This window comes from Daphnia carinata, chromosome 7, assembly GCF_022539665.2.
Source record: "Daphnia carinata strain CSIRO-1 chromosome 7, CSIRO_AGI_Dcar_HiC_V3, whole genome shotgun sequence".
Classification (NCBI taxonomy): domain Eukaryota; kingdom Metazoa; phylum Arthropoda; class Branchiopoda; order Diplostraca; family Daphniidae; genus Daphnia; species Daphnia carinata.
In genome coordinates, this window is record NC_081337.1 from 3,242,073 (window position 1) to 3,255,398 (window position 13,326).

Sequence of the window (13,326 nt, forward strand, 5' to 3'; positions counted from 1 at the left end):
AATAAATATCTTGCTGCCTGTTTGTAAAAATAGATCACACCCTCCTCTTTTCCCGCTCACAAGCAAAACTGACGTGAAAAGAAACCGGGCAGTTACGACCTCAACCTGCGTCTTTTGCGGCGCGCTGCACGCACAATCCTTTTTTTTTTTTTTTCTCTTGTAAAAATAAAAAAAAAAAATTTATTAAAAGGAAGAAGAAGAAGAAGAAGAAGAAGAAGAAGAAGTTTCTCCGTACGATCGTCGGGTTCGAAACGCTGCTGGGCGACTGGAAATAGCCTGGACCCCGTGTGTACACCATCAAGCAGTCGAAGTTGATTCTAAACTGCAACCCTCTTTTATCTATTTGAAAATGCCCGCCTTTAAAAAATGTTTTTGAAAAATCACATTTGAAAATCGGAAATTTCTAATTTGCGATGCTTTTTACGTGATTTACACCTGTGTAAGTTGTAACGAGGTGGAATTGAAACGGGGGGGGGAGACACGGAGGCGAACGAACGCGGACACTCGGTTTGAACTCTGCGGATCCAAGGCCGTTTCTCTGTTGGTGCATCTATTTTGCATACATGTGTGTGTGTGGCGATATTAGAGATACGTGCACGTAAGCAAAAAAATTTTGTTCTCATGTTTTGTTCAAACATATTCGCTGGAAATGAATCGAATTAAATGCAAGATGTTAATCGAAAATGAAATTCTTCTTGTTCGCTAAAATAATTAAAAGAAAAGAAGACGATGTGTCAAGTAGGATATTATAGAACCCCCTGAAAATCAAGGCCGTTCACATTTTGCATGCAATCCACACTCTTTTCCTTACGAATTATTAAACATTTTTTTTCTTTTTCTCTTTCCCCCGTCCTTCCGTTTCATCATCGGGAGGGGGGGGGGGGTTACAGAGGAAGATAGAACAAAAAAAAATAGCACTAGCAGCAAAAGGTATATGCTTTAACGTAGCACTATAGTCTTTATAGGATCATATAAGAAGAAGGAGGAAGAAGAGAGATGAGACGGAGCTCTCACTTGACAGGTCCCTAAAAACCATTTCCAACGGGAATGATTGAACGAAAAGGAGTGGCAAAAAAAGAAACGAGATTTTTTTTTTCTTTCGTTTTGTTTTCTTATTTTTCTATCATCCCTCTGGAAAAAAAAAAAAAAATTATATATACACCCGACGACAGACACAACAAAAAAAAAATGTTCAGATTTTGCTATTTAAAAAAAAAAAAAGAATCACGCGGGATTGAACGCAAATAGTCAACAAGGGACGATAGTTCAAGGCCGTTTGAAGAGACGAAACTCAACCCATGGCCAATTTGAATAATTCTTAATGTGAATTTGACTTACCATGGTCATTTTACCGTAGGCACTTGCTGCTATATCCGAGTTGTCATAGCGGACGGCTGCTATTTTGGCGCCGGTCTTGGGTCACTCGCTGGCGGCCTCAATTATTATTCAATAGTTTTGTATGAATCAAATTTTATTTTTTTTTTTCAAAACTAGACTAGATGAAAAAATGTGTGTTCCAGTCTCGTGTGTTGGTCTTTTCAGGATGTGGACGGAAAAGAAAAGCTGAGCTCGGCAAATAAGAAATGAGGAAGTCCCAGGCTCTTCCCGCACGAACGCACAAAACAGCACGAAAAGCGACACAGTTCGTACATGAAACCACTTTGAATTCAAATTTTTCTTTTCCCGCCTTACCAATAATTTTTCGAATAGCATAAACAACAAGTTCGATCGTCTTTTTTTTTTATCTTCCAAAAAATGAGGTCCGCAGAAAAAACAAAACACTAAACAAGTTTTCGACACAACACACACGGCGTGATTGAACGAGACAAAAAATGTTTGTTTCGTATTTTCATCACATCTCGCAATAAAGTTGTTGTTGCCGTGTGAAAATGTGTTCGAACGAGTCCGCACACGAACTGAAGGGGAGGGGGGAAGCAAAATGAACTGTGGAAACACCAAAGGCTTTCGTGCAAAAAAAAAAATGAACAATTGTTTTTTCGCCTGGCGTTCGCGCACACGCCGTTCAAAAAAAAAAGAAATTGGGCCGAATTTTAGAGACAAAAAAAAAAGAGAAATAAACAAAATGGCAAAATGAAAATAAATAATAATAACCAGGGGTTGAAAAAGGGGGGAAAAAGGGAGGACCGAAAAGATTCGAGCGGCCGTCACGGACACACAACAACAACACACTGAGCTCGGCTCACGCTACTGCTCGCTCTCTTGAGGGAAGGACGAGTGAGTGTGTGTGTGTGTGCATGTGAGACACACGCACACACAAGTTTTATTTTATTTTATCCTTTTTCTTCATGTGTGTGTGTCTACATTTTTTTTTTTTTTTTCGGGACCTTTTTTTTTTTTTGTGTGTGTGTAGCTCCTCCCCAATCCCGCACGCGCGCGCGCGCATCAACTCCCGAAGGGTTGGCGAGGAGTTGGGTGGCCATCCCTATTGGATTTTTGTTTGCGGGACTTTTATTTTATTTTTCATGCGGATCGGATTGGATCACGAAACCGCATTCTCCCGTTCCTTCTTTTTCATTATTATTCCTGACATTTTTGTGTGTGTGCGTTTTTTCTTCTTCCTTTGGCTTCCTCATCTCGTCCGTCTCTGTCCCGCCTCCTGATTCGTAGCTTCGTGATTCCACGGCATGTCCTCCTCCTCGATGTCTAATTTGTTATTTTTCACGTAGTTTTTCTTATTCTTGAATTTAAAACCCACCCAGTTTTGTTTTTAAAAGAGAAATTTGAATTTCGCGGTCAAGCCTTAAGGTCATCAAATTCAATTCGAATCTTAAGAAATTGTTTTGAAATATAAAGCAATGAATAAAATTAATTTTGAATAATAATAAGACGATGTTTATTTGTTTTTTTTCCAGCGGGTTTCGATTCTTATTTCGCGCATCTAATGGTATTGCAACAAATATTACGGCTATAGCATCACGTAATCATACTTCCTCAGTGTAGAAAATAAAAAAAAAAGGGCTTTCGTGTCTGTGTAATTCAAGCGTTTAATGATTGGCTAATCGTTCATCAACAGCAGACTGAAGAAACTGACCCTTTTGCCGTGCCTCATCCATCATCGTAGTTGATTGTAATTCTTTTCTCTCTCTCTCTCTGTTTTCTTACTGAGCGATGGGGCCAGTTGGGAAATATGAAAAGGACCGGATGATGATGATGATGAAATGAAATACAGTCAACGCATTATTTAATTTCTTAAAGTTTTTTTATTTTTTAGATTTTTTAAAAATTCTGCCGGTGGCTTTTTCCATTTTGAAAAAAAAAAAAATTGTAAATAAAATCTCATTCGGTGAGTTTCCCTTCGATATTTTATGTATTCCGTCTCGGGCGTGTCCCACTAAAATAAAAAAAAATATTATTATTAAAAAAAAAAAAAACCACATCACGTTTTATTTATTTCTATAGCAAAAGAATCGGGAATTTTTGGGCACCCAATGGTGCACAGATTGCTGTTGTGTTTAGCCCGTTTTGTTTGCGTATTTCTCAGCAATCGGATATCTGATTATGTAAATTTCTTTTTTTTTCCCCTATTTTTTTTTCATAACAACGTCAAGCTCGATATTGTGACATCAACTCGTCCTTGTCTATATATCCCCCCCCTTCTTTTTTTTTTTCTTTTCGAACGAGTTGATGTGTGTGACGGCTCACTCGACTGTCACAATGTAGTACAAATTCGACATTCTCACCTGGGCAGGTAACATTCTTTGTGTGTTGAGCCAAGTTTCCCTACATAATATTATCCCTATCGTCACGGCCTTTTGTGGTGGAGTGGGTGATTAGTCGCACCTGGACAGGTGTACAAGGTGCAGGGCGTGAAACTGGAAATTAAAAATGTGATTTGAAAAAAAAACAAAAAAAACTGGAAATTCCGAACGATGACATTTGAAGACTTGGATATTGTGTATAGATCTAACTATTTATTCTAATTATCTTTCGCATTGGATGCCCTTTAGTTTCCGATTTTCGCAGCATCTTTTGTGCCCCCAAGTCGAACACGAATTCAATGGGCCAGGAACAGGAAATATATAGAACTGGAAGCAGGAAACGATTGACTCGGATGAAATGGCTCGTAAAAGAAAACAAACAAGAAAAAAAAAAATACAAACACGAGAAATATAAGAATCCCCTGGATTTTTCACTATACACACGTTCTATATAGCTGTAATAAACATATCCCCCCCAGGCAGCATCACCAGTACATAGTTATATGGGATCCCCTCTTTTGCAACTACGTTTTTATAGACGTGACCGAAGAGACTTCCTTCCCTCGTCCGGCCATCTTCTTCTTTTTGCGTTTGTCTTGTTACACAATTGACAATCTCAGATGTCATCTAATATACTATAGATGCTAACATCCCTGATCCCTGATCCAGTCGGCCGATGGGCCTACACTCAAACGGATATCATCGTTTCCTATTGTATATTTATCTAGCCCCTCAGTAAAGACATTGTCTATATACTTGCATCGAAAGAAAAAAATTAGTCATCACAAATTGATTCGTTTAAAAAAAATAATAAAAGGTGTAGGATTCCCGTCTTATTCTTTTTTAATAAAAGAATATTTTTTTTTTAGACGCCCAATGTCGCAAAGGATAAAGAAGACACATAACAAATAGACTATCTATCTTCCACGTATCTCTCTGCCTATACATGTGTGTACACGCTTCATATCCGACCAGAGTCAATGACGCGTGAACGCCGGCGTATATATACGTACCCTTTTTTCTTTTTATCGTTTCTTCTTTTTTCCCCCCTCTCTCTTTGCTATCGATGCGAGTTCGATATTCTTCTCTCGCTGTGGAGCATCTCCCTCGCACATAAAACTTGCGGGGTTCTTTCACTTCCGACTTGCACGGCTGATGCTGCGCAGTAGGAGCAACATTTTTGAAGCGAGAACGCACGTGAAAAAAAGGGTGGGGGGGGGGGTTGTTATTTGTAACACAAAACCTTGTGATTATTTATCATTTTTTTTTTTTAGGGGGAGCCACAAAGACCGGCGGTTTTTTTTTTTTTTCCCTCAGTTTGAATCAACACAAACCTTTCGGTTGGATGATTGACGAGCAAAAGATTCTAGAACGAAATAAAAAATAAAAAAAAGGGATTTTTATCACGTGATGTTTTTAGAAAAAAATAAGAAAATCAGAGATTTAAGTGAAGTTCAATCGAATCGGATTTCTTTTTCGCCGGAGCAAACGACTGCTAGAGGCGCACTAGTTCAGTGCGTGAAAAAATAATGAAAAAAAAACTTGTGATTTTTCTTTGAACATTTGGAGAAATGGTTAAAACACGCACTTTGCGTGTTCTTTTTTCCCGCTACTGATGCAGAATAACTAATAAAACAGGAAAGAAAAAGAAGGTGGGAATGATCATAATGATGAGGCCCCGCGGTAGCTACGCGTGGAATCAAAACAACAGGCAATACGAGATAATCATTAAGAACTGTGCACCATCCATCAAAAAATAGGACACATGCTAAAAAAAAGTACGTGTGTGTCTGTAACAGATGAAATGCAACTGGCCGAAAAAAACAAAAAAAAAACAAGAAAGGAACGTGCTATTATTCTAATTTCCTTTTTCTCACCCCTTAAAAAGAAGGGGGGCGACAAAAGAAATTCAGGGCGTTTGAATATTTTCATCTTCTTGTCGCTATTGTGTTCAGCGAGATCTCGACTGGCTATTTTCAATGGACTGGGATTAGCATCGATATTGTACTCCATCAGAAAAAGACACTCTATAAAACTTTGCTTTTAACAGTGAAAAAAAGTTTCGTGAAGAGCAATAGGATTCTATGGAGAGGTTGATCAACGATGTCGATGGGGCTCCCCGTATAGGCTGCCTTTAACGACCACTAGCTACCACCCTCCCCCTTAGTAAGCGGGCGCCTCTTAATGATTGCGGGCTAAAAAAGATGGCTTCGCCCGGTGGAAGAGTTTGTGCGGTGAGCGGCCCTGCCAATCAAGTCCATCACGATGGCAAATAGTTTTCCACGACACACCATTCTTTCCCCTTCTTTTTTTTTTTTTTTTCTCTATTGTGTGTGTGAACCGACGCAACCATCAGATTCACCGAAGAAAAGGGAAAGGAGTGGTTATATACATGAGAAGCCGAAAAACCCCCAATGTGCTGTAATAACCCCTCCTGTAGAGATAAAAAAAAAAAAAGGTCCTCTTCGCTCTTCCAAATAAGTCCGTTGGGGTGTATCCCTGCTAATTTGATCCGAGGTTCCATCGTCGTCCGTTAAAAAGAGCCAGGCCCATTTGCTGACTGTTGCGGTCCCCCCTCTTTTTTTTTTTTTTTTTTTTTTTTATCCCGCAAAGTCGTCAGGGACGTCAACGCCCATCGTCCTAATAGAAAGGCGGAGGATGGGATGGAGGATAGAAGAAAATCGGCCATTTCCCAATGAATCTCTTTCAAAACACACGCAATCCAATTCGGGACTCGTTGGGGGAGCCATATTGCTCAAAGACTTCATTGCCCGCCCAAGTACCATTCTTTTTTATCTTTTTTCTTTTTCTCTTTCGGAAAGAGGTCGGCACCCGGAAGAGGTGTGAAACCTCCCCCCCATCTTTTTCAGCATTTATAAAAAAAAAACGGATAAAATGAAAACTGTCCAATGATCAAATAGCTTAAAACTGGAACAGTTTTTCTTTCCTGGAATTTTTACCTCTTGAAAAAATGGGGCAGCGCGCTAAAAGGGATTCCCTCTGCAATTCGATGATATAAATGCCTCTAAAAAAACACAAAAAAAGAGAAACATAAAAAAAGGGCGACATGTTTGTAACTAAATTGTCAACATGTATTACAGATATGTAAACTGATTTGATGAGATAAACAACTCTTTTTCCCCATAAGTGTAACTACTTAACTTTTTTTAAACGAATGAACCTTTCAAAAATGGTATTTCCTTACGCCTTTCATTCACTTTCTAACTGGCTGAGCGACTTAGAGAGACATCTAGGGACGGCGGCCATAGGTACGCCGATATTGCGAATCCACTTCTATAAGGTAATACGTTCCTGACGTCAACGCATCCAACGAAGCGGTTGGCTGATATGGAGCTGCGTAAATTTATAATAATTATAATTTTAATTATAATAGGTGTTCTACTCGAACGCGGTGGGTACTCACCTTTGTTGTACGAGTCTTCTTTGGCTTTCAAAATGGCAGTAAACTCTGCGGGCGGTAAGGCTGTGCGAGCTTCCAGGCGGCTGGGAATGTCTCCCAGAGAAGCCAGCAACGGTTCAATTCGGCCGGCATCTTTACTCACTTGTAATGAAAACATGGACGATGCAAGCCCGGATCCATACGAAAACATACCGATCCGCTTGCCCAGCAATGACTCGGCATTTTTACTAAGAAAAATAATCAAAAGAGAATAAAACACACAGTTTGCTACGCTAAACTGAACAATGATATTGTTTTACTTACTTGACCAGAAGGGACACCAATCCGCCATATAAGGAAGGTGTGTACATGTTTCCCACCATGCTAGCAACCATCAAAGTCGGCTGAGTTTTTGCTTCAAACAAGGTTTTACTACACTTGACTGCAGCTTGTTCTAATTCTCGATTAAAATACGTTTCCTTCAGATTTAAATTCCTGAAATACATTTCAAAAAGTTTTAGTATTTCAACGGTATATCACGCACGTTTTTTCTTCTTCTTACTTGAAAGGCACTAGATCTGGATACTTGCTATCCGATTGTTCTTTATCACTGTGGAGAAAGTAATCGTTGACGCAGAGACGAGCGAAGCTCTTTTGCACCAACTTGCAATAGGGTGAATGGAAGCAAAAGTAATCGAAATCGTCAAAACTGACGTCAGGACGGTTTTCTTTTTTACAATATCTCTCGTAACAGCAATCCAGGGCACTTAAATAGCATTCAATCGAGATTTTTCCATCGACAGTAGGGAATTCAGACGACAAATCAGGCTTATAGAAATCATACACATGTTCCATGTGAGTCGCTCGTACTTGAGAAAAAACATAATAGTTTTTTGAAATATTAAATACTATTAACCACTTTGAAAAAAGCCTACCTCTATTAAAAGTGATGGGCGCATTTGGTCCAATTAGCATGGCGATAGCTCCCGCACCTCCGGTTGGTCTTGCTGGACCAGGGGGGTACACGGCTACGTCTCCAGCTACCACAAGAGCATAACGGCCGTCCCAAAACTGAGACTGCATCCAGTTTACGGCATTAAACAATGCAGCTGTGCCTCCATAGCAGGCATTGGTGGTATCTATACCTTCAATATCTGTGTTGCCACTAGGCTTAAACAGTTGCATCAGCACTGTTTTAACGCTCTTGGATTTGTCAATTATGGTTTCAGTGCCAACTTCCAATCTTCCTATTTCCCCATAACCTGTAGAAAAAATAGGTATGAAATAATTTACCGGCAGAATCTATGAATAATATGTTACCAATATTGTTCTTCTCCAACAACCTTTGGACAACAGTCAAACACAGGGAATGGATGTCTTCTCTATCATTGCAGAACCCCATCTTCTGCTGACCAAGCCCGATAGTATATTTTCCTTTCGAGACACCATCATGCTCTTCTAACTCACTCTGCTCAACGTATTGGTTGGGAAAATATATTTCAATTGCCAGAATACCCACATCTCCACAATTTGAATTGGAGCTCATTTTTTATCAGTGGGCAACCTAAAATAATGCAATTAATGCAATTTAACATATAACAACATCAATGTAGTAAGGGACAAGAAAAAAAACCAACCGGCTAACACAGAGTGAGCAGTCGAAGAGGCTCGAATTTACGCGTGGTGTTCAATCTTCCTGCATTCGAGTGAATGAACGAGCGCCTGGAGAAAACGAGACCTGCTTCCTGTTTAAAACGGCACAGCTTAAACCCGTTTGAAAATGTAAGATACCAATACTGAAAACGTAAATTAATACAGGCTTGAAAACGAGTTCGTATCGTTAGATCATGTCTTTGGTTGGTTGTTTTCAGCTGACTACGCTCAGAGCTTCGGGCTGACTGCCGGAGTTGTCAAGATGTTTTATAAAAAACCTATCAACTTTTTAACATCATTTTCAGTTTTCCAAATTCCATTTCAAAAGATTTCGATTCCTCTAATAGAATGGAATTTGGAGAAATCCACCCTCCCCTCTCCAAAAAAAGAAAGCTTCACGTAAAGTGTACATAGTTTCTCACAACTCACAAGACCCTTAAATCAGTTTCCAGGACATAAATGTTTTTGTGCTTAATTTTCGAGAAAAAAGAAGACAAAAAATTCATTTTTGGATGACGCCAATGCCTTTGGCTCTTACAAATCGAGATTATCTTACTTTTTTAGGGAGGGGGAAGAAATTTAAAAACAAGTTTTAGTTGCCTTATAACGTACAGAATGTGTCGAATGAGCACACTCGACACATGTTGATCATCTCAATAATTTGGGTGCTCTTATTAAGCTCACCCTCCAGGTCGCTGCCATAGTTTAAGTGAATTAAAATTTTAAAAATCCGGTTTTTTTAAAGCTATGCCTATACTTGTTCTCCACCTCATTTTTCCAGGTTGTTTCGGTACAACCACTTCTTATTCACGCAATTACCTCTCTACATTTCGATTCTATTCTATACGATTATAGGACAGTATCCGAAAACAACTTTCAAAACAAGAAATGCATCTTCCATGTCTTTCATCACCAGTGTCCTCAAGACATCTTTGCCTTAAATTTAAACAAGTCCCACCAAGACTGTTCTGTGAGCAGAGGAATTTGCTACATTGATATTAAATGCATGAAATATTAGCTGATAAATACCATTTCTGAACTTACCTTGATTTTGCCTCCAGAATGCTGGAGAAGGAACTCGACTGATTCACGGAATAACGTTTTCAGAGAAACACATTCTGTTTTGGTTCAGAGAAAGTCGCTTTTATACGTTTCGAGTCGATCAGATTGGACTCCCTCCGACAACGCGATTTCACCCAAAGATTGTTAAAGCCATTACTAAGTGACCTTTTGGGTTCAACTCATATTGAAAAACCTTTTTGGAGAAAGCAGAATTGAAGTTTGAAACCTAGGCATTGTTGTAAAGATATTTTTGTTTTACCTTATTTTAACCCCATAAATCCAATCCGTCTCAAAGGTTCCTGGTCGTGGAGTCTATGAAGTAATGCTACGTTGAGTTAGCAAGTGTGTGAAATGGCGATGGTAATGTATGCCTCACAAAACATGGGATTACATTAATATTTGGAATTTTTACATGGCAAAATAACTGCGATCATCTTGCGCAAAAGATTTTCAAAAAATTAATAATTTTCTTTAGCCGCGATGGCATTGTCTAAGTTGTAATTCAATTCGATTAAAGGTCAATTCCATAAGCAGATCACGAAGTCAGCAAACGATAATTCCCAGATCCATCCTTTTTTAGGAGGCTGATTGCCTGAGGCCAGTTTTCACTGATGGGTCCAGATGGCTTTTCCTCATATCTTCCTCCCTAAATCTCTTTCGATTACTGCCATCTATCAACAAAGGAACGACTCTGTATCAACGATACAAAAAAACCGCGAAGAAAAGCCCTCGACAATAGGAAAATTCAAAGCCGAACTGGCAACATAGCCAGTCCAAAACCGTAATCGGTTCATTGGCTAACTTGTCAGGCATGGAACAGTATGTGTATTCTAGGCATTTTTTAAATCTAATTTTATAGTGAGTTCAGTTTCAGTTTCTTTATCAAGACAGAAATTTGGGCTTAATGAGGCCAAGAAAATACTGTAGGAGATGGTTAAAAAGCATAGTGAAATGTTGGTAAAAGAAGAGCTAGTCGTGTGGTTCCTGATTGTGCAAGTTTTGACCCACCCGCACCTTCAAATCGTTAAACAAGCTTTTAAGGAAACGAAGAAGAATCATAAAAGAAACACATAAAAGGGTCCAAGAAAACCTCCATTCAACGTCACGCAAAAACGAAGATGCTCTTAGGTAAAGTGTAGGTATATTTTCCAAAACAGACTAAACATTTTTGGCGCCATTTCTACAGGCGGCATCATGATGGGAAACGACATCTTACAATTCTTTGGGTGGGGGACACGAGTGGGAACAATGGCAAAAACGGTCAGTTAAGTAGGGAAAAAATATTTCAGAAACGTAGTAATAGTTGGATTGAAAAATTTTTCTGTGTGGTGAAAATGACGTGATGTGTTCCCAGGAAATCATGAATCGAAAATCAGTTATGGCGGGAATGTTATCAAGTACTCTTTTCGCTCAAATTTTTGCTCCTTATTGAAATTGAAATATTGCTTCGTACTTATTGGATTAATTAGTTATTGAAATTGAAAATTTATTCTTTCCGGTGATGGTCAAGAATTAATCTAATGGTTTGAAACTGACGTATTGCCTGGTGAATAAAAACAAAAAGAATTTACATAACTGACGAAAAAGTAAAGTTTCCATAAGCTTACGTGACGTGATGGGCATCCGGACTATAGCACAGATTCTGATCGGTCGAGTCAATATACAGCTCGGTGCAATATAACATTTTTCTCTCTTTTTCGTATACCGACCAGAAATAATGACCGCAGGCGTTTACAATTTCTGTTGATAAAACGTGCCCAATAATAATTTATTTATTTACAAATGATAAAATAGCGGAAACTTTTACTCACCGTGACAAAACTTACGACAGGGGCCTATGCTTTTGCCATCTGGACGACATTCAGGTTGCGTTGCTAGGCAGATAAATTCTTCAATCCTAGGGTGACTATATAAAACGAAAATAAGGTTTTTTAAATAGCAAAAATTTAAAAAAATCTAATCATACCACAGGGAATCTATGACCGTCTGGAGCAATGCCCGGCTAGCACTGAAATCGTATTCGGACGTGTATCCCGCAGAATTTGGATAAAAGGTGTAAGCATAATTGAGGTGATTGTTGCAGATGGTCGTGTTACGTGGAATGCATTGAGGCTGTGAAAGTTCGGTCGACGATGCCGCAGGTATTTTGTCTGTATACCATTTTTAGGTTACCGTGAATAACAAATAATCGTAACTGAAGCATGCTTGCATTACCTGTGAGGTAGGTCACGTTTTCATTAGAATCTATTATTGAATTATTTTCAAGTTGCGTGAAATCTGTTTTGTAGGGCTCTGACGGATTGATGTCTGCGGGACGTGGTGTAACAGAAATACCATCATCCCTAGACGTGACACTCTCCCCATCTAACCCTTGTTTGCAATAAATAAGGTAAAAAGAAGGCAAATTACATTTCATTTGTTTGTTGAACAAGCTTACTTGACAATGACATCTATTTTTTTTCAGTGGCATGCGCAAAAAAAAAAATTATAAATAGGAAAACAAATGTTTACCAAATCCACCTATTAACCCAAATTTTATTCCATAGTAGATAGTCGTAAGCCCTCCAGCAATTAAAACCAACGTAAAGAACGCCAAGCAGACTGGTAGCTTCCAGCGACTAGACTTTTGGACACTAGGTGTCGGCAGGTCGTCCGTCATGGCGTCAAAAAAGTTAAGTGCACCTAAAATTTTATTTGTGCTAATTTAGAAAAATTTTGACTTCTGCAGATTAGCAGTTCCTTTTTCAGGAAGGAAAAATAATTTGCTGATGAAACTTACATAAAAACTAGTACAGCGATCCGAAGATAACGTAAGTGGTACGCGCAGCACACAGACTTATGCTCCTCCAGGTAGCAAAACCTCGATAGGCGTCAAGACAAAAATTCCTACGTCTTTCGACGAGTAAAAGATTTTTGTTACTGCGATTGTCTGGTTCGCTGTTCATCTTGCGAATCTTTCAGTGAAGGGGAATTCTTGCGCAATTGAACACGTGAGGACAGAAACGACCAATAGGAGCATGTTGTGCTAGGTCCATTCATCACACCTTACCTGCTTTGAATGGGCAACATTCTTTGGGCACACCATTTCTTGAAGAGACTCCAAGAAAAAAGGGGCATCGTAGTTACGTTCACCTTGAAATGCAGAAAAGAGTAAAACCCTCCTGTTACCTTCTATCGTATGGATTTTCCCGAAGCTCATTGAATTAGCATATTAGTTTTCCAGTTGAATCAGATTTGAGTGCTTAACCCTATCGTGGCCTTTCATAAATTAAGGAAAGTTGGCATTCGGTGGGAATAAATGGCCAATGGTGAAACCGCAGAAAAATCGAAACACAGTCTGGCCTCGCATGCACCATCAGATCCGGAATAGCTTCATTATAGTTTCCCTTAATTTGTCGCATACTAGTTACTGATGGCAACCCACCACCTGTTACAGAATTTCAATATGTGTGTGAAATTTCGATGGTAATGTATGCCTCACAAAACATGGGA

The 13,326-nt window shown here is 39.1% G+C and overlaps 2 protein-coding genes and 1 long non-coding RNA gene across 5 annotated transcripts in view; 1 reads left to right on the plus strand and 2 right to left on the minus strand.

Annotated features, from left to right (window-relative positions):
* The window catches only part of LOC130695362 (nuclear factor 1 A-type-like), a 29,637-nt gene extending 27,424 nt beyond the window's left edge, over positions 1–2,213 (minus strand). Inside the window, exon 1 of one of the 2 annotated variants that reach the window (XM_057518484.2) lies at positions 1,339–2,213. In XM_057518484.2, coding sequence (XP_057374467.1) covers positions 1,339–1,347 — 9 coding nt within the window. In that variant the 5' untranslated portion in view covers positions 1,348–2,213. The remainder of the gene's footprint in view (positions 1–1,338) is intronic. The other variant, XM_059496337.1, reaches the window with a different exon arrangement.
* Positions 2,214–5,267: 3,054 nt separating this feature from the next.
* On the minus strand, positions 5,268–9,066 carry LOC130695377 (hydroxymethylglutaryl-CoA synthase 1-like). Of its 2 annotated transcripts, XM_057518519.2 has the most exons (8): positions 8,936–9,065; positions 8,757–8,864; positions 8,440–8,683; positions 8,055–8,381; positions 7,682–7,988; positions 7,444–7,614; positions 7,144–7,367; positions 5,268–7,073 (listed from the first exon to the last, which is right to left on the minus strand). In XM_057518519.2, exons 3-8 carry the CDS (start codon positions 8,663–8,665, stop codon positions 6,970–6,972), a joined length of 1,359 nt encoding a protein of 452 aa, XP_057374502.1. In that variant the 5' UTR covers positions 8,666–8,683; positions 8,757–8,864; positions 8,936–9,065; the 3' UTR covers positions 5,268–6,969. The 2 variants fall into 2 exon arrangements, with proteins under 2 accessions (XP_057374502.1, XP_057374500.1); XM_057518517.2 differs by having other exon boundaries at positions 7,682–8,381; positions 8,936–9,066.
* A 1,683-nt stretch (positions 9,067–10,749) lies between these two features.
* LOC132088142 (uncharacterized) lies at positions 10,750–13,250 on the plus strand. Its single transcript, XR_009421401.1, has 3 exons — positions 10,750–11,736; positions 11,806–12,055; positions 12,123–13,250. It is a non-coding gene; the product is annotated as an uncharacterized LOC132088142 (long non-coding RNA).
* Positions 13,251–13,326: the final 76 nt, after the last annotated feature.